The sequence below is a fragment of the Bacillus rossius genome, chromosome 1 (genome assembly GCF_032445375.1).
Source record: "Bacillus rossius redtenbacheri isolate Brsri chromosome 1, Brsri_v3, whole genome shotgun sequence".
NCBI classification, from domain to species: Eukaryota; Metazoa; Arthropoda; class Insecta; order Phasmatodea; family Bacillidae; genus Bacillus; species Bacillus rossius.
This window is the reverse complement of record NC_086330.1, coordinates 356442093-356464770: the sequence shown is the minus strand read 5'-3', so window position 1 is coordinate 356464770 and position 22678 is coordinate 356442093. Positions and strand designations below refer to the sequence as shown.

General features: G+C 33.7%; 1 protein-coding gene across 1 annotated transcript; it reads right to left on the bottom strand.

Annotated features, from left to right (window-relative positions):
* Positions 1–769: 769 nt before the first annotated feature.
* Positions 770–22521, bottom strand: LOC134528271 (AP-3 complex subunit sigma-1). Its single transcript, XM_063361753.1, has 5 exons — positions 22353–22521; positions 22128–22219; positions 19180–19363; positions 17482–17589; positions 770–1208 (listed from the first exon to the last, which is right to left on the bottom strand). The coding sequence occupies exons 1-5, from the start codon at positions 22419–22421 to the stop codon at positions 1086–1088; spliced, it is 576 nt and encodes a 191-aa protein (XP_063217823.1). The 5' UTR covers positions 22422–22521; the 3' UTR covers positions 770–1085.
* Positions 22522–22678: the final 157 nt, after the last annotated feature.

Below are 22678 nucleotides of genomic sequence, written 5' to 3'. Positions count from 1 at the left end.
AACAGAGATAAAAGCTGGGATTCACCACGGGTCGTGGGAAATGTGTGATAACTGCTGTCTCACGGTGTGGTAGAGAGAAGGAAAAAGTAAAGTCCCTGGCTCTATGGAGAGAAAACTGTTTTCAATGTATGTTCTGTCTTCTGATTGGCTTGTATCTTGTAGTGTGAATGAAGCGTGCGTGTGATTGGTCGGTGAGGTCATGTGACTTCTCCTCCCCTGCGTGGAGGAGACGGTGGCAAGACTTCACCAGTCGTCTGCCGATTACAGCACCAGTAGGTCGCGTTCGGTGGCTTCTCGCCAGAAATGAAGTAATGTGCTGATAGATAATTTAACGTTGGTGGTCAGAGCCATGCCGAGTATTAAGTTAACCTAATTTTTTTTATATTTCATTCGGACATTAATTAGAAATTGTGATCACCTTCGTCGGCGGTTGGCTCGGGACGAAGTTCATTTTCGCTGGGTGCGGCCACGTTTGAGGCCGCACTGACTTCTTGTACTTACAGTAAAATATTACTGAAGGACGCTATTTTTTGTTAATTCTCATCACGCGAGCTACAAGCATTTTTCGACGGGCAGATGTACGTGTTGAACGAGTGAGTGAAACATCGGAAGTGTTTGGATTCGTCTGTGCATCCTATTTGAAAAATAAAACAACAAAAATTACAATCGGCGTTGAACATCTTTTTATTTTTGTATGTAACGAACCGTTACACGCATTACAGCAATGAAAAAAGGTGATAACACAACAACTTAATGGAAAACAAAAAAAAACCTTTTAAATGCATATATTGAGTATTTTCATACACGGTAACACTTTATTAACAACATGTAAACATCTGATCTGTCATACATTCACAACTAAAACAAATAACAAAAAAAAAAAAATTTAATAATTAAAAAAAAAAAACCTTTACAATATGATCATACATAGAAAAAACACACACACTGAAGTGTGCAGCATCAGCCCTGGAGGCGAGCGAGCGCCGGCAGTACGCACAGGAACGCTCGCGGGGGGCAGCGGGGGCAGCGGGGGGCAGCGGGGGGGCCGCGGGCGCCCGTCAGACGCCCGGCTCCCCGGCCCGCGGTCAGAACTTCAGGTCCTTGATGGCCTGCGGCAGGTCGGGCAGCTTCATGTCCTTGAGCTGCTGCGGGATGTTCATGTTCTTGACCGCGGAGACGGCTCGGGCGGGGGCCGCCGCGATGCCCGCCTGCGGGCACAGACACCTCCGTCGCGGCGAGCGCTCCCTTCCCTTCGCCCTCCGTGCCACATGCCGATACCAACAACCCTCCACAAATCAGTTCCTACGAGAAGAATCTATACATTAATATTATAATTACAGCTGATAAATATTATGAATTTAAAAAAAAAATTGTTGTACAGTTAAATTCATTATGTTTTATTTATTCCTCCAATGATTAATTAATTTTTTTTAAGATAATTTATTAATTAGGTTGTGATTTTCAATCCTTTACCAAAGATGCCTTTACACATTTGCTGGCATCCCATTCCCATAAACCCTTTGATTTTAACTAAAATTTTTTTGATAGTTTTTGAAGCAATAATCTTAAGCTATAAATATATAATAAATATATTATAGTGTATAAAATTATAATAAAAAATTTTTATTTCATAGCCATGATGTCGACTAGGATATACACAATGACACACACATTCAAAGTTTGATAAACTCCATGTATGATGGGGATATAGATTATTCACTTCGGTGACGAAAGGACTAAAAGGGTTAATACAAGAAAGGTTAAAGAAGAGTAATACCCTACATAAAAAAAATTATAATATTATAACTGAAAGCTTGTCACAGCCTTCTGATACTTTTAGGTACTGAATGGTATACATATTCAATCTATTTTACCAAAAATGCCTTTACACATTTAAATAAATTATTTAGAATGTTTTGAAAAACATACTGCCACAATGATACTAATACCATGACAAATTAAAACTAAAAAAATCAAATTAGCTAAATTTTGAAAATTTTGTAAATAATTTTTTTTTTTGAAGAAATTGGAGATTAAATACCTTGGATGCCAAGTTGGCAACTGTTTTGATGTTTCAGTGGCATCATGTGCCAAGGGATTGATTTCAAGACAAACTACATGTTTTTTTTAAAGCAGAAGTTCTAAAGTAACTTAGTGTACCCTGTCTGAAAGCAGATATAAAAAATTACTACTTTCCTGGAAATCTACCTCTTGTTACTGAGAATGAAAGCCAAGAAACCTGAAGTAGACCAGAACACTGACATTGTAATTTTAAATTAATTACTATTAAAAACAATGTGTATGAAATTATCCAAATATCTCGTGTGCACTTCCATGCACTTTTTTATGCAAGGAACTCCTACGAGCTTGATGTGAAACTTGTAACAATTTTTGAACTATAACATGTTTTCAAATTTTCTTAACATAAATAATAAATACTACAATTTTCAATGAACATATACCATATAAAGTCTGCATTGAAAACCATGCATAAAATTACATGTTACGTGAACATACACAAACACTAGAATGCAAATTTATTTGCACGAGTATTGACTATTATGGCAAAGCATATACCATTTTTAAATCAGTTGTCATATGACGAAGTGTAGGAAAAAAGAACTGGGATGGGGTTGCATATAATATAAATATAAAGTTTGTACTATAAATTATAAATGGTAAAAATTCTAACTTTTTGTATCATCTCAGCTAACTCTGGTACCAAGCCTAAAAACACTGTCCCTTCAAAAAAAAATCACATCATCCATCCTAGAAGAAAACAAATTAAATTACTAAGGCTGGTATTCGAAGACACAAAAATAAGTGTTTAGGTGTTCAATATGCTACACCTGTACCCTAACCAAATTCATGGTGCACGATAGGACACGGCCAGTCCCTTATTTTCAGGGAACGGATTTTGGTGTCATATCCATTGCCAATCTGTTACAGAGAGCTCACTTTTTTATTGATTTCGTCCAGATGGCAGACCTGTGTATGGCACCATTAACTCGTATATAGTCACTTTTATGATCTTCGGGGAACGTACCAAGCGTGTGTGTGCCAAATTAAACTTTATGATAGCAAAACTATCCTGGAATACATTTAGTACACTTTAATGGTCATAAAAAGAAATAATCGCAACTTAAAAAGTACTTGACAAAAATTAGAATGTCTGTTCCATTTTTGTGCTATGGTGCTGCTATTGATTGTATATTTTCCATAACAATTGTATTGATGGTAGTGAAATGTATGCTATAATGCATTGTAACCACTTTCTAGCCTCGTGCAGGGCACTGTTTATTAAAGCGGTTGCTAATCTGTTACATTATTGGGATTTGGTTTGGATATGTTCTGGAATATGACCCTGAGTTAGGTTTATTTGCTACCTTACCCAAACATCTTGGAATACCACCCTTAAAGTGTTCATTATCTATTTCAAACAAACGAAAAAAATATTTATTAACTCTAACAGTTACCACACATCTAACCTGTAAAACCCACGTTGCAGAACATAAACGTTTCCATACACTTGCAGCCAATTCAACACTTACACCCCGAGGAACACAACTAACAAGAACCCATCTCTTGCACTGTTTTTTCCACAGAAACTCCTGGAAAGAGATTCAAGACAGAGACAGTAAAACACCACGTCACTGCGTGCAGAGGGACGGGGCTACCTTCTAGTTCAGTCACTTGTGGCAAGCAGGCATGCATCATTCTCCCACACTGTGCAAGGCAGGTATGAAAAGCACAAACAAAAGTCCAGTCACAATGGGTGCAATGTTGGCATGGGAATAAAAAAAAAAACCTAACAACTCACAGTGAGACAAACATTGTGATAAGCCAGATGCAAACATTTTCTGTACATGTATATTCAGTTGTGGTTGGTGAAAGGGTTTGCTGTACAGCACACACAAACAAATTTCATTACTAAATCCAAAACTAATAAATAAATAAATATGCCTTTTCATCATTCAACTTCTAAGCAAACATTGCATTAGTAGTTTGTTTAACTAAATAACGATACCAAATTGTTTCGTGATTTAAACTTACATAGGCACAAAAAACCTAACCACCTGTCTCCTAAGCATTAAAGCACTTCTCAGAAATTGCCTTCCTTTGCTGAAAAACAGCAAACACAGTACAAAACAGTGACGTCAGCCGGGGCTTCGCCCCACGAGCCTGATCATCCTCCGTTCCCTTTCCCAACACCTTCCCTACCCGGCATTTGTGTCGTAACGTACGTAGCCGTGTGCGATTCAAACTGCGCGCCACGAACTACCGCAAGAGGGCGCTTAGACACAGTGCGCCGCACCCCTAAGTATGCTAATTAATATTGTAACCTTTTTTCTTTTATTCTTTGGCCCCAGTGTCTTGTTGCAGTGTAATCATGTGTTTCTCCAGTTTAAATATTACAATTAATTATAAAACTATAGACGTTGCCCGGGCGGACCCAAATAGGCACGGACTTGGACGAGGGTAGAAATGTTTTAGAATAATTCTTAATAACTACGTAAACATTAATGTATTTTAAATTGCCAGTAATTTTTATATAATTATTAATGTAATCTATTATTTACTTAACTTTCGCCGGGGCACGGAATCGTGGAGTGTTGTAACTGTAATTGTGTTCGGCGCGAAGGGCGCCAGGTTGCCACCTGCAAACCATGATCTCAGCCCAGTCTCCTTCTACAGCCGGCCGAGAGCGGACGTCTCTGCGGACACCCCGAGGACATCACCGTTGAGTCACTGAGTAATAATTCCATAGTTTAATTTATTCGAATCTCTTTCTTTCATCCTCGGGGCCTCTCTCGGTCGGAGAGACTGTTTAAATAATTAATATTAACTCCTCGGATTTTTTTAGTATCACCATCGTAATACGTAACGACTTGGGGCGGCCACGTGCGTGGTTCGCCTCTTCACCTAAGCCGATTCGTGCCTCGGGCGTTTTCTCAGTTATACCAGTGAAGGAACGTGTACGGAAATAAATAGTGAGTATAATAAACCATTTAACTGTGTTACGTGTCTTTGTGTTCGGGGGACCACGTGGGACCCCAACCTGGTCGGCGGCGTGTGGGACGCCCTGAGAGCCCACTGCGTGGTAGAAGCGTGCCCGACGCTGAGAGCGGGCTTAGGTAGGGTTGAGAGCGGCGCATTCAATATCTAGAGGGCCAAATATCTCGCCGCACACGGGCCACGTAACGCCCTGGGTCAGAGTCTCTCACCTGGTCCACGTGCCCACTCACGTGGTGGCGCCCACTATTTAGTACCGATAATTTCTCCATAACACCGTACGCCCTCAACAGGTATGTCACATACTGCAGTTCAAATGCCTGCAGTTATCAATGGAATCTGCAGACAAATTATAATCCCTATTTCGAGTTCTATAAACTAAGACACGAGTTAAAATCCTCCACTGCCTTCCATTTATGACTCTGTAAAAAATTACATGAGCAAGCTTCGGGAACATCTTAGGGACTGTTTGGACGAACAGTCACACAGAGACTTGTGAACCAGATGCACCACTCACGCCTCCAACCTCTTGGAGGTTTGTTTGTGGGAGACAGGCACAGTGCTAAAAGCAATGCTTGCAGTGCAGTTGATGGAGTATCGGCAGTAGCGCTTCTACACTTTTCGTAGCTTTCTCTGCAGGGAACACACCTATACTGGGTTCCCTACGTTGACTCTCTATCATATTTTATCAAGTCTGTATTGGGGTTCGGAGTAAGATCCACCAAAAAAATGTCATGTGGACTTACTGAATATATTTTCACATATGTACAAATTATAGATATGTTTAAATTTAGAGGCTTCAAAATAATGTATGTAATGTACAAGACTTGCTGTCCAATGTCGTCTGAAATGTGTTCATTTTTTGGTATAAGAAATAAACAGATTATGGTAGTAGGTACTTATTTGTTTTTTTGCAAACCACCTAAGCATATTGCCAATATAAAAACAATAATATAATTTTTCAGTGCTCTACTCACAACATGAGCAGAAATGGCTGACAGCTGTTCAAACCTACTTGCAGCTGTCTACATTTTGTCTTCCACTACCTTGTAGCAAGTAAAATACAATATAATTGCGCATAGTGATCATAAAAGAAAACTAGCCTGATATAGTTACAAGTCTTATGGACAAAATGATGAACACATTTGCAGCTAGCTCACCAAACAGCTCACTAAACAGACATAACAAAATTGCAAGGTTAGCTGAGACACTACCAAAATATTTAATCAAAATAGCGATGAATGCACATTTGAAATTTGACAAGTTAACCATCATCACAACATTTCAAAAGAATATTCAAGGGCGAATTCTTTAATTGTCGTAAAACGGGGTGAATATATTCGTAGGGGTGAATATTTTGAACAATAATATAGCAGAAAATAATCATGCATAGTTCTAAGAGCTATCATTTTATTTTAAAACATTATTGTTCAGAACTAGCGCCAGTTACAGCTTGCTGCTTGGCTACGATAGTTGTTTTATCGCGTTCTATAAAAGTTGTATTTATGAAGTTAGTTAACAATATATACTATAATTAACCCCTCTCCCCCCAAAAAAAATATTTATTGAAAGGCTAGCTTAAGTGAATTTAGAGGTAGTTATGTAAAATGTTTCACAAGTTGTAAAAAATAGCAAACAAATTGATCACCATGATTACTGTTTATGACTAATGCATCAAAGGTCACTATTATATGATCCTAAAGTATTTTATTTAGTTTTTTGATCTAGAATTCATTATGTTCTTGCTTAGTAATATGTTACAAATCTCAATATATCAGCATCTAGTTAAGTAACTAATTTAAAAGTAGAGAGACAGTTTTTTCATTGAAAAAATATTATTTATTTTTTATTTTAGTAAATATTTAAAGCAAATTTAATACTTATGTATGTCAACACCAATTTATCTTACATTATGTACATGATTATCTAAACATAACTATTGTGATAATGCATTTACACATTTTTTTCTAAATTTTTTTGAAAGGACTTGTGTGTATATGCACAGTTTTAGTTAAAAATAAAATCAAAAGTATGTCAGGAAAAATTATGTTCAATAACTATAAAAGTATATGAAATTTTTGAACAGTTCTAAAAAAAATTTCTAGTTCTTGGTTTGCTTATGCAAAAAAAAATCATGCTGCTTTTAAAAATATTTAAAAAAAAAAAAAAAACAAAGTGCAAAATATCAGATTCCAGAAAAACAACACATTTTTGTAGCTTGATAATGAACAAAAAATATTAATTAAAAAGTGACAATTTTTTTTTTGTAAAATTGATGCATGACAAAAATAGAGCAACTCCTGGCTACATTATTTTTGTTGGCTTCAAAAATTACAATTTCCTGAAAAAAATTATTATTGTGTTATTCAAAAACATACAACTTAAAAATGCCTAAAATACTAAGTTTGGTGGGTTTTTATTTTCAGTTCATTGGTTTCAGAAAATAATAGCCTGATGATTGCTGAAGATTTATTCGCACTGAAGAATTCAAGGTACAGAAATACTGACTGGCTAATTTGCATGTTCCCAAACTAAATACACAGGTATGTCCTTATTGGTCAGCAATTTTTGTAAAATGTGCCCAATTATATTAACTCTCGAGAAACATAAAACTATAATACCCATATGCTTATTACAGAAAAGCCTAAGTTCCTAAACTCCAGGAGCCCAAATTTTGATCAAGGGGCATTTGTCAGAAGATAAAAACAGCAATATTGGTCTAAACAATTATAAAAGCAGCTAACACGGTCAATAGATACATCAGTTGAGAATATATTATACTATGAAATTAATTATTACATTTTAATAAAGCAGCCTGAATGATGTAATTATTAATGACATAACTTTAAGACTTCATTGTGTAATTTCATTGTTAACTATTGCCAATTTTATTTACAGACTGAAAAAATGTAAGAAAAATTATTGTGTGCAATATGAATTACAGAAAAAATTCTAATCACATAACCGATGACTCCCTAACATTACATGAGCTGTACAATCAATCTTATGTACACTACTCAATCATTTTGAAAACACCCAGAACAAAAAATACAGCAACTAAAAATATGATGCAAATAAAAGTTAAGACTCTGGACTCACATACCATGTTAGTTATATACCATTTTTTGTCATTACTATTTATTTCTGACTATTCCTGTAAATATTACACGACAGATTTAATACAATTTCTTGGACGTACGTCATTGCAGTTTACACTGTTCGTCATGGAAAAAATCCAAGAACGCTAATTAATGATTAAATGTGAAAAAATAAAGCCACAGAGAACAAGCCTAAATCAGCAATGTAAAACAAATAAACCTAACGATGAACCTAAACAGGTATTATGGACAACACAATGATGACAGCACTGATGAACACATTCAAATTTAAACATCACACAGCACAAGAATTAAGTGGAAAGAAATTAATCATGCTAAAAATAATCCCGCACAGACGAACACAGTGGGATAACAACAACGAAACAGTCTATTTGTGCCTGATGACGGAAACAGATACAAAGTCCCAAAATGTAGCAATTGTTTTGCCATGGGAAACCTACAGTGTTTGTCGGTGTTTTCGTCATTGTGTGGTCCACAATATCAGTTTTTCTTCATTGTTGTGTTCATATATTTGCTGTGTTGTCCAGGTTTTGTTGTCTGAATACATTTACTGTTATTGTTGAAACTGCCTCGTCATTATTAGCCCACTGTGTTCGCCTGTACTGTTGTTATTTTTCTCATAACTAAATTATTTCCCCTGAATTCTTGTGCTGTGTGATGTTTAAATTTGATTGTTTTTGTCTGTGCTGTCATCATTGTGTTGTCCAGAATACCTATTTAAGTACATTGTTTGGTTTATCTGTTTGACATCAGCTGATTTAGGCTTGTTCTCTGTGGGTTTGTGTTTCCATTTTTATTCCTTAACTTGCATTCTTGAGTTTTTTCCATGACAAACTGTGCAAAACTGCAATGGCATATGTCCAAGAAATTGTATTGAATCAAAATTCCCCATTGCATGAATCATTCAAAGAACATATTAAATATGACAGCTTTTTAAAATTTGTGGTTTGATCACAAATTTTGCAACCTGAGATTCACTAAATGTTATGTCTAAACTGTAAACTGCAACGCAAGAAATAATACAAGGGCATATCAATAAGTAACGCACATGTCAATTCTGGATTAGGAAAATAATTAGTACAAATGAAATTATTTACTAAAAAGGGAACTATAGGGTGCTACTGACTGAGTGCAATGTAAGATGTCATGATTCCACGCACAGATAGTGTTCTTCAGTCACCGGTAAAATGACATTAGTGAATACATCGTCAACTGTGGGGGAGCAACGAGCTGTGATAAGGTTTCTTTGTGCAAAAGGAAAGAAATTTGGAGAGATTCATTTGGAGATGGTGGAAGTTTACGGAAGAGACTGTATTGACCGTACCAATTCGTAAAAAATGGCAGGGATACGGTTGGGAAGTTTTGGAACACCCACTCTATAGGCCGGACCTGGCAACCTCAGATTTCCAACTGTTTGAACCCGTGAAGCAGTTACTTGGCGGTAAATAGGTTGACTCTGACGAAAAACTCAAATGGGCCGTGTGAATGTGGCTCTTCAAACTGAACCTTCATTGGGACAAATTCCTCAACATGCATAAAAGTTACATGGAAAAGTAATAAATGGATAATACTTTCATTTCAGTTTTATACTGTCATTAATTAACTTTTTTTTTTAAATATTATGTGCGTTACTTATTGATGCGCCCTTGAAGTTATTATGAATAGTCTTGTGACTTTTTACAGCTATTTTTAACACTTGGTAAACATGGCGACAAAAGTTGTGACGAAACATACACTGCGAGAGAGCTATCGCGATAAATTTTCAGGAAAAGCCTCAAAATGAGAGTTATGGCAAGAAAATGAAATAACCAACGTGGCGCGAGAGACGAAACAGTAAGTTTCCAAGTCAAACTCAACAAAAAAAAAAAAAAAAAAAAAAAAAAGAACAGACAGAAGGAGAAACTGACAGCTAGGGTGAGACAGCGACAAAACCTAAGACGGAGAGAGAGGCCAACCTCGTCGAGAAGGGCGGATAGGTCATTGGGGGAAAAGGCCGCGGGCGCGGCGGTTCCGCGGCCTGTCCAAGGTCATGCAGAGGGTCAGGCTGTCCAGGGGGTTCTGGAAAAAGAACACCAACCGCCACACGGTGTGAAGTGCTGACGGCGGCGAAAAGAGTTCCGTGCCCTTCTCCCGCGCGCTGCGTCCCAACAACCGTGCGGTCTGGCCGGATTCGAAACAATCCTGAGCCTTGGCACTGAGTCACCTTCAAACTAGCCAACATCAGGGTAACTACAGCTCTACTATCTAACTAGCACCACAGGACTGTTAGGAAAAACAATGTGGGTATATGTTTTGAACAAATTAGCTCTAAAAATTAAGATAATTTTATGTTTTAGAATATATAAATTATTTGAATTTTTTATTTTTAATTTAACACATATTTTTATGATATTAATGGATTTAAGATATAATTTTTATTTTAATATTTTATATATTATAATTAGGTATTTAACATGGGAAAAAAAGAGTTTAATCAGTGATTTTGTAGTTAACGCTAATTATACACTGTAGTGCTAACATTTTTTTTCCTTTAGTAATTTTATTTTTGTGTTATATGAAAATTGATATTTTTTTTGTTTAAATAAATTATATAGCATGTAAATGCTAAATCAAATAATAAATAGTAACCAATAGCTGTGGCCACTTTTACAGTGTATTTCTAGGCCTCTGGTTGAGAGCACAAATTAAAATTAATATCTAATAAGAACATTTTGACATGTTCTGTTGTAGCTGTTTTCATACACACTGTATGAATAATTCTAAACAGGTACAGTTGTCACTACAAAAGATTATGTAACACAACACAATTTTACTAATATTTTGTTTTCAAATTCCTTACACTGAAAATGACTATTTTGGTTTATTTAATTTTATTACTGTACAATGTAATTCAATAAATTTTAATTATTTGAAAAGAAAGCTACTAAAAATATTATTGAATTATAACTTACCTTATACAAAAACTAAGCAATTTATACCAGTCAAAGAATATGTTTACCAGACTATTTTTTTTTCTACCAATGACCATATTAGATTAATTATTTTTAATGGCATTATTACATAAATTTATCAGTTACAAATATTGTAAAAACTAACTTAAACCTTACACAAAAATTTTTCTCAAAAAAATAATTTTGTAGCTCTATACATGACATAAAATAAACTACCACATATTGAAATGATTACAAATTTTCACAGTACATTGGTCAGTACTAAAACTTTAGGCAAAAAATAACAAAATAAGAATGAAAGGATCAAAACTATCAAGTACCTACAACAAATTTGGGGGAAAAATTACAAAACTAAAGTAATTTAAAAATTATAGCTCCTTTAAATTTCATATGCAGTTTCTAATTTAAATGAGACAAAATACCAAATCAATGATTGCAGACTTCAAAAATAACATTAATTTATAATATAAAATAACCATTACTAAAAACTCATACAATTAAGTGTTGTTTATGAATACTGCTTTTTTGTGGGGGGGGGGGGGGGGGGGGGAAATTAAATTTCTTATGAACTGCAAATGACAAAACATAACTTATTTTTTTTTTTTTTAATTCTGAATCATATGATATACTATATCATGTAATATACTTTAAACAGATGAAATGCTCCGTTATATAGCGATGGGATCACAAAATGTTAAAAATTTGAATTTTACATCCATTCCAAATAATAATTTTGTTTTCAAGGTGAAATAAATAGTTTCCAACTTAAAAAGCTAAAAAAATTTTGATTTTCACCACTATGTTCCAGGGCCTGGAACACTGACCACATAACAAGGTTTCAAACAAAGGTGGGACGGTTCAAAATCTAGAAGTGTTTATCACTTACAAGGGTAGGGGCTGAGTCAGAGCTCACCGATTTGGCTTGAACTGTGTGGATAGAAGCAGATAAGTGCCCCTTCAAACTTCCTAAAATATCTCACGTGAGTGGACTCTAGGAAGAGATAAAAAGCTCTTTAAAAATCCCTTCATCCCTTCCTTTCTTCCACCATTTCTTCCTTTGGCCCCTCCTCACTTCCAACTCAGGTTCGATACCCACTGGTTCTATTTTTTTATTTAATTTTTTCTCACAATATTAAACTGAATATATTTCATTTAGTAAAGGTTACTGTAATTTAGTTAATTCATATATTTAAACAGGAATTGTTTTAAATGATACATTTTTGAATTGTATTTACTGTAGCGCGCGGTTTGTGATTTCAACTTTTGTCCTACAATAGCAACGTTTAGCAACGTTTTATTGTCGTTATATCCCCACTTGCTCCTTTTTCTTTATTCTATTTCATGCGATAAATAGCACATGGCTCCGGTAGCTGTTTCAAATCCCTAAAGGTCGGCCATTACTGCACCTTCTTTTTTTTTTACAGTTTGTAAAAGTCTCTACAGTTGTGAACAGCGTCTCACCACGTGTCTGCAGTAATTTGTCATAAAGAAGTATTATTATATTGGGAAATGGAAGAAAAAAAAAATGTAATGTTTCTTCTGATAATAAATAAAAAGTAGCGTGGACAATTACTCGCTAGAATTTTCGCAAATGTTTCTTTAATTCAAAAACCTCAACCAATTGTGTAATTTTACTGTTTGAATATATTTAAATTCTGTAATTAATAATTTAATATTGCAAGAAATAAAAAAAAATAGATGTAAAAAAAAAGGTACCAGTGAGTATCGAACACGATTCGGCGGATTGCCAGACAATGCACATGACCACTGACTTGACAATTTATAAAAATATAACCCTCAAACTTTACTTTAAAATTTTTAAAAAGCTTTAATTTGATTCCTGGGGCCCACACAGGCGAGATATTTCAGGACATTGAATGGGACACCTACCTGCTTCCACTCGCACAGTTTAAGCCAAATCGGTGAGCCCCGACTCAGCCCGTCCTCTTTGAGTAGCAAAAACAAAATCACGGTGCATTTCCTGAGTCCACGTTTTCATGCAACACTTGGGCAACAAGCTTGTTTGTAAGACATTTTCACACAATGAAATATCTTGACTACCATTGTAAGGCAAAATATTTAAAACAACTTCTGTGTATCTATTATACAGCAATCTGCCGATATACCTTGTTAAAGGCTATGTTCATAAACTACTCAACTTACAGTGTGTCAGCTCGCATTCCACCTTCTATGTTTGAAGTGATGTGTTCTGAAAACTTTTACGATGCAGACATAACATGTACACAAAGCTACAATTTTGTTTTTATCACACCCATTATACTTTCACTTGTTACATAGTGAAAGCATATGATTATTTTTACTTTTAAATCATTTAATAGAGATTTTCAAAGGTTTCAATAAAAAAACAATAATTATAAAAAAATAAGCCAGATGAAGAATTTTTTTTGTAACAGCTTTACTATTTTAGTTATAGGGTTCATGAGTTTTTGCAATGTAGGCATTTTATAAAACTCCATGGTTTGTGTATACTTTTTTACTTGCTGCGAAGTTTAAAAATCCAGCCTAAGAACTGATCACCGTCCATTGCTTCTTAAACTGTTAAGGAGTTTAAATGCATGTCAAATTAAAAAAAAAAAATATGGGTTATGTGTATGACAGAGTTTTGCTATGATTTGACAGGTACCTAATCAAAGACAATATTCCACCTTTCCATGTAGATATTAATTTTGTACAGTTACTGACTGCTGGGAGAGGTACAAACCATTGTGGTGGCTATTTCACACCACTATATAAAATAAATTTACTTGTATTTTTGTTTAGTTGGAGGGCCGGAAGTTTATCACTGCTGCACATATGCTCAGTACAATAAAACACATTCTCCTTAAAAATGCCAAAAAATGCCTTTACACTCCTGTAAAGTATATTTGAATTTGTTTACACTGATCAAAACAATTTTGTTAACTTGAAAAAATTAAATTATTCGATAAACTGTGAAAAATACTACAAAATGTAATTTTTTTTTTATAAATATGCACATAAACTACGGAAGTTATGCAAATTATCAAGATGGATGGTAAAAATGTAAATAAAGGATCTATGTGCTTAGAGGAGGGAGAAAGATGTAAAAAGAAGAGGTTGAGGAAGAGATGGGAGAGCAGAGAGTACAAAGGAACATAAAGGAAAGGAGAGGATCAAAGGAAAGATACTGGTATAGTTATTTTTAAAAAAAGTCAGCCAGTCTATCAGTACTCACCAGTGATGTGTACCATCTCACCTTGGTAACAAGCAGACTCATGTGTTCTCATGTTGCAAATAAACTTATAATAAATACAAAACTCAAACACAAATGTTAATGTAGATTTTTTTTTTAAAAAATAAAGCAGTGCGTGTCTAAAAAATAAATGCAAATTTTGTTTCCACTTCTTTTCAACTGAATTTTTGGATGCGAATCACATGTAGTTCCGCACCTGCCAACAGAATTCGCTGCCCGAAGCAGCTACGTCGACTATAGAATCATTTGATTTGCCTTGCGAAAGAATCAACTATATAATGAAATTGTTACGATAAAAGCGAAAAAGACTTGAAAAAAATACTACACCCCGGCTTTGGACCTTATTTTTGACAAAGAATTTTACTAAAATTCTGCCCATCTGGTAACAAGTTCATTAAACAGCCACTATTAAAATGTTTCCACACACGTTAGATGACTATAAATTATAAAATATTACAGGTTAAATATACTAATATAAAGTTTTATTTTTTAGTACCAATGATAATTTATAAAAATTCCTTTACTAATAAACATAATTAATTTAATAATATTTTAAGTAAAATAAAGGATATAGGCCTATCTATAGTGAAATAATTAATCCAATGGATTGAGCTATGTAGTTAATAATATTAGAGCAATAAGATAAACAAATAAACTGTATTTATATATATATTTGCTTAAAAAACAATTAGTATAATCCAGTAATCCGTCATTTAGAAAAAAAAAAACAAATTTTTTTCTAGTGACAAAGTTTAAACCCCGTCAAAAAAACACCTTATTCATATCAACCATGGGTTCTACCATGGCACTATCATGACAAATGATGTTAGGGAAGGATACTATGTATTATCAACTTTATAATGCCAGTTTTCTTACGTATTTCAAAACTTTACATTACTTTTAACGGTAACTATTATAGTTAACCAAATATATTGCAGGGTACGTACAGTGTTATTTGGTATGAACCCTAATGTTTACGAAAGTTTCTATATCCCGATTTGTGTGTCTACACGTGGGTCTACCATCTTTGTGTAACATTTCCGTTCATCGACTTCCGTTCCCCATTCACGAAATTACTCCAACCAAATTCTGTATACCGAGATTACAAAGTTACATTACAAAGCTGCCTACGATAGTTATCTTGATTAAAGTTATTAAAATTATCAGCTGCCATAAAAAGTGCATTATCATATGATAAATAATATAAAAATATCATACTGTATCATTACATTACATATTTTAGAATATTTAATCCTAGTTTTGTATCTATCCTGATTTACAGTAAACCAGCCACACACTGGAAACATACCAAAGTAATGAAATTCAAGCTTGTTAAGTAGTAAAGCTTTATGTGAAGATACACACATACACACAAAGTTGTACGTAAATCATCCGTTACTTATTTGTGAGGATCATCCTGTAAAATCTGACAAACAGATCTCTCACAGCAAAATAATGATGAATTTCATTTCTGAAACTATAATCAAGACAATAATTTCTTGCCTAGCATTAATAGACACCTGCACACTTCCTTCTTGAGCTGTAGTGATGATATAGTATATCAATGGTTCTGACTAATATATTTTTTCCACTGAAATATTTAAATGACTCACAAAATGATGCATATTGCACAGTTTTGTCATCAGTTATGAGACTGGTGTGAATATTAATGTTTTTTTTTTTGGGTTTAAATAATATAATACGTAATCAAAAAAATTAATTTTCTTCCACAATTTTTATACATCAAGATCAAGATTTGTTGACATTTTATGTACAACAATAATATTTCTAGACCCAGTGATAAAATCATCTCATCCATGGCTTGACTATTCATGCGTATGGTAGTTCAGAGGTCTTACCTATGTGATTCAGACCAAAATACTTTCTAGGAAATGCCATCTCCTTATGCACTATGAATAGCAGTGTAATGTAAACCTTTAAATTTATAATAAAATATACGTATATTGTCCTCCTTACCTATTAAATTAAAGCACTGGCAAACGATTGTCTTCAAGTTGTTAGCAGTATTGACCGCCCCACCCCCCAAAAAAAAAATTAAAATTAATAAGCTAGATTAAAAGTTTAATTTTTAATTAAACTACATAATAAACTTTAATAATGCCTACTAAATATAACCTAATATTTGAAATTGTGTGAAACTTGTAATTTTATATTAAATACATTTATTTTCATTAAACAAAGCCGTTAAATAAATGAAGCAGTAATTTTAGCATGATACAAATCATAAATATGGTTGAAATGGATGAGATGAAGAAATCTGTTGCAGCCTGTTTAAAAAAAAATTTCCAAAAATTTAACACAGTAAAAAAAAATCTAAACTTATTGTGCATTTTACAGAATTCTAAAACATACAACATAAAATACTTTGATGGTTAAATTGTAAGATATTATAAAAATAAATTTTTGTAGCCATGTTGTTCATATGTTAGAAGATAGGTATGCCATTTTCCATTCAATGTTTTTGTTTGATAACAAACCATGACATCACAAGATAATGTATATCTTCTTTTCAAACACACCAGTAAGGCATTCTACATCTATGTTATCCACCACACAGTAACTGACAGCATTTTAAAATACCTCAGATATATATTAAAAACTTAATTATAGCGAAACCTTTTAAGGGAATAACGAGGCAATCCAAACCAAGGGACGTGCTGACATACCAAAAGTATTACACCAGCTTTTCAAGACTTCCCAGAACAAAAACGAAGAACATATTGAAGATCTGATAGGTTGTCTGCTGACGCTGGCTGATTTTGGCTGAAAAATGCAGTGTATCGCAAAGGTGCCATGCAAAGTTTACTGTTTTGAGTATGAGGATCTATGGGACACCAAAATACTGCTTGCACTTTGCCTGCAAATTACTGTACTCCAATCCACAGTCTTGCATTTGTTATCCTGCTCACAAACACAAATACACCCCTGACTAGGAGGCTCCCTTAAGCAGTGCTGTTTAAGAATGAATTAGATGTTTCTTTCTCAATATCTTTGAAGGGCCACAGGTTGAACAACACACTCTTTGCAGAGCAGTAAACAGCATGCAGGCGTTACCGACTCGAGATAAAACATCGTTGCAAACATTAGCTGCACGCCTCAAAAGTTTCTTTCAACAACCACGACAGTATTCGGACCAAGCACTCACCTCCTGCTTCTCTAGCTTGTTCTGGTCTTCTATTCGCGTCAATATCTCAGTCATGTTGGTCTCCAGCACCATTCCCCCCATCACCAGCTCGTTCAGAATGTAGTGAACCTGCCGAGGGACAACAACCAGGCTACGCTGTTCAATCCAAAACACAGCTAATTATTACATCTCAACAGCTTGTGCTTAGGTTTATGATTAAAAGACAATCCTATAGTGCTTTTTTTTCTTAATCTGGAAAATAAATTGAATAAAAGCTGACCTTGAATAGTGTTGCCAAAATTTTTGTATCCATTTATTTACCTAACTAATGCTTTTTTTATTTTCAGAAAAAAAAAAACATATATAGACCTATGTACGAGCATTGTTTAGTATTTATATATTATATTAGGCCTATATAATGATATTTGGAAACATACCTCTACTTGGAAACAACCAATGGTAGATGAACACTTACTAAACTTGCTGCAATTGTTTTATTTAAAATATAACGTAGAAAAACTTCCATAACTCCTAACTAAATGATTCATAAGCCACACAAACAAAGGCAATATACAACATAAATAAATTAGGTATAGCAACCAAAAAATTATCCCAAAAAATTCAAAAAAAAAAATCTTAAATGAAAATATGTTGCTAACCAGCAATTTTTATAGCCCCATTTGCTACTTTTGGTCCAATCTGGCAAAACTTCCTGAATAGACAGGAAATTTGAGTGTATTTTGTCTATTAACTTATTGTACGGTAGATTTCAACATTAGGCAATCCAAATATGTATAATGTAGACTGTGCAACAATACATCAAATAAAAAATTATCTGAAATTTGTTACATACAATGACTATCTTGTACTATTTTGCTTGCTCCAGCACTTTTTTTTAACATAAGTTATAATAACTCAACTTATTATGCATTTGATTTAATGTGATTCCATTTCTGCAGAAAACTGTATGCATCATTAAAATTATATTCACACACAGAAAAAAATTTTTTTAAAACAACATCCAATAAAACACTGGAATTGGAACATCTGCTTTGAAGTACCAAACCTGCCAAAACGGAATATAATCAAATTAAAATTTAGAGTCTTGTCGACACAAAGGCACTTATAGATGAATGAATGGTGAAACAACAAAATGTAGCAACAATGGAATTCCATTAGTGGAGGAAACAGTGGTACCCAAAAAAAAAAAAAAAAAAAAACATTAGCTAATTACAATGTCTGCCACGTTTTAAACTCGCCATAAAAATCTGTGTTTAATTCCTCCGTGAATTGAATTTCAATAATGTGGGAAGCACGTGATATAACAAATGAATCATTGTGCTCTACTCCCCTTTTCCAAGGCAATAAATTCACTCCATGATTCAAAGATTAATTCAAGTGAAACCAGTTAAATTATTCAAATGTGTTTTCATAAAAAATCATGGAAGTTCATGGAGGTGTTTCAGTTTAAATGAATATGTTTATTAAAATGCACCATAGAATAACATTAAAAACTAAAACAGTTTTTATCAAATGATCTCATGGGAAGCAAAATTGCTTTTTTTTTTTTCCCCTAGAAATATATATTTTTTTTACTTAAATGATGCAAGTAACTGATACACATTATACTACGTATTTCAAGTTTTCACACCGCTAAAGTGTGAATCAGTCGGTCTCTGTCAATTATAAATTTAAATTGTACGTCAAGTCAACACGAACCTTGTCAACGTGGAAAATAAGATCCAGCTCGCAAACATTTTCAAAGCACTTGTCAAGTGTCTCCACAAACACCTGTATCAGGTCTAGGATTCCCAGCTCCGACTCGGACGAATCGACACAGAACACAAAGTAGAGTGTGGCATAGTGTCTGTATATCAGTTTGTAGTCTGAACCACCAATCAAGCTGTAATCAAATGAATTTAATCATTGAATAATTAATTAAATCTTTTACAATACTTACAAAATAAGGTAGGTACTTAAGTTATCCAAAAAAAATTGTTTCAATACATTTACAAAGGTAATGTGTAGTGAATGGCAGAATCAATGAAAGCATTATGCAGAAGTGGTTCAAAATTTCCATAAAATAGAAATAGGTATATAATTTTATTACAAAAAAAATTATCAGCTTAAGTTGAGTAACTTTACATAATTTCCGAATTTGTACATTTAAGTACCTAAGTATCCTTAAACATAAAATTAAAAAAAACTGCAAGGATTTTGTATTCGAAAAAATGAAATTTTTTCTTCAAATGTTAAGTATTTTTTAAATTGGAAATTTGCATTAATCAAACAAAAAAAACTTTTTTTCTTGATTGACATTAGACCTGATTATGTACTGTGGCAAGCAAATTAAATTATTACCATAAAGCCTTTTTTATCCAAGAAAAACTTTAGTTATCATGAAACAAAGTACACACGTAAGTTTGGTGTTCATACTTTGTCAAAGGCAAACTGAAAAAATAGACCATTATTATGAGAACAATTGAATTTCGCAGCTTTAGAAATGTTGAAATGTAAATGTTGAAAATAGGTACGGATTGAAAATTCTGGAATAGTGACCAAATGCACCAGTGTGAGAAATGGCAAGTACTCCAAGAAAACCCATGTGATCATGGCTATGTTTCTCACTTATAAAGAAGCTAGCTTTGACTCTACCAGTCCATCCAACCCAGATCATCTTTGGGAGAGGCATGTGATTTGACCACCCAACCACCAATAGCCGTCAACTAAGAAATGTATTTGCATATATATTTAATGAGTAAAGTTTAAAAATAAATTTTCAACATAGCCTATAAGTCGATTACATGGGTGGGTAGGTGCATACTAAGCCCTTAGGTAAATATTTACAATTGCGGTAGATGCCAAAAAAAATGCTAAAAATCTGAAAATACTTTTATTCTGTGCCCTTTCACTTCCTCTTTTCAAAACAACCGGCGGAGGTAAGAAATTCCAAATACTTTAGGAGATATCGAATTTTTAAGTTTTCATCACAATACCTGTGAATTCAGGCGGCCACCATTGTTTCTTGTTTACGAGACGAGTATTTTTTTTTTCCGCGACGTATGTGAACGACTACATTGTTGCTTGTTTAGGAGTATCTATTAAAATCTGAAAATACTTTTATTATAGTTATGTTATGTTAGGTTAGCTACATTAAAACACTATGGACGGTTAGTTAGGTTAGTATAGCTACATTAAAATAAACAGAGAAATATAAATATTAATAAATAAAACCGAGGTTGGCCGAAGGTAAATGGTTCGGGTGTAATCGGGAATCGCAGAACTTTATGTGCGTCTTGATTTACCGTTCGTGAATGCCTAATTAATTAAAATGGTCGATTAGGTCAGGTCAGTTACATTATTAATACTTTCAAACTAAGCAGACATTAAAAATAATATAAATTAATTTTAATGGTTGTTTAGTTTTAAAGTATTTATAATGTAGCTGACCTGACCTAACAAACCGGGACAAAGGATGAACGGTAGGAACTCACGTAATTTTTTTACTTATTACTTGCGCAACAAATAAAACATTAAAATTTGAAACGTTAAAAACTCACATACGTTAGAGGCGGATACATTCCTTTGCCATTAGTAGAAAATGATGTAGTCCTACCTACGTCGCGAAAATAAAAAATCATAAACGTAAACAAGCAACAATGGTCGGTTCACCTACGCGGAAAAAAATCATACTCGTCTCGTATACAAGAAACAATGGTGGCCGCCTGAATTCACAGGTATTGTGATGAAAATCTAAAAATTCGATATCTCCTAAAGTATTTGGAATTTCTTATCTCCGCCGGTTTTAATGTAAAGAGGAAGTGAAAGAGCATATAATAAAAGTAATTTCAGATTTTTAGAATTATTTTTCGCAAATACCGCTACTCTACATGTTCAAAATTTAAAAATTCCATATCTCCTAAAGTATTTGGAATTTCTTATCTCCGCCGGTTGATTTGAAAAGAGGAAGTGAAAGAGCATAGAATAAAAGTATTTTCGGATTTTTAGCATTTTTTTTGGCATCTACCGCGATTGTAAATATTTACCAGCCCTTACCTTAATTCATTGGTATGATACATTCCTAGTAGCCAATAGCAGTTACTTCAAAAGGACAGTCTTTCCTAAAAAAAACTAATAAAATTTCCAAAATGCTTTTTTTTTACTTACTGATATATTATATAATCATTCTTAAATTGAGTGTTGTAATTCTTCTTGACTGGGTAAATATGCAGTGGAGCGGTATTTGCGAAAAAAATGTTAAAAATCCGAAAATACCTTTATTAGACACTCTTCAACTTCCTCTTTTCATTAAAAGCGGCGGAGGTAAGAAATTCCAAATACTTTCGGAGATATCGAATTTTTAAATTTCTTCATATGTAGTTGAGCGGTATTTGCGAGAAAAAAAATGTTAAAAGTCCGAAAATACCTTTATTAGATGCTCTTCAACTTCTTTTCATTAAAAGCGGCGGAGATAAGAAATTCCAAATACTTTATATATTATATATTATATTGTGATATTGTGATAATTCTAGGTTGGGTTAGGTTAGGTACATTAAAATTAATGCGGATGGTTGGTTAGATCAAATACGTTAAAAATACTACATCATCATTTGGAAATTTGGCTATCTGTTACTGATATAAAATAGCTCATTCAACAAACAACTTACCTTCCACCTTCCAGAAAGTTGCAAACGTTGTCATCTCTCTTTGACACCAACTGAAAAGTCTCTTTTATTATTTGCTGTTGCATGTCTTCATTCTAAAACAAAGTTTAACACGTGAAATTGTACACAGAAACATCAAAGAAACATACTTTACAGCTAAACATATTCGTACTTCAAAATTATTTTGCCAAACTACAGAAATATACGTAACAAAGCCCACAAACTCACGAAATACTGATAAAATTTTGACATCCGAGGTTTTCCATGGTTATTAAAAACCAATATTGCTTTGATCATTTTGCTAAATATTAGAGTAAATTAAACTATTACAAATAAAACATTGTGAGACAATTATCAAACACGAAGCGTCAAAAGGCAATACGTCAATATAGTAAACGTCATAGATAATGTATTAAAAACTACCAAGGAAACTATCAATGCGAATACATCGAAGGCGATAAACATATATTGTCATCAAAAAACATTCGGCTAAGTAAATTTCTGAGCAGAAATTTATATCTTACAAATCACATTATTTAACGCATAACTGCGCT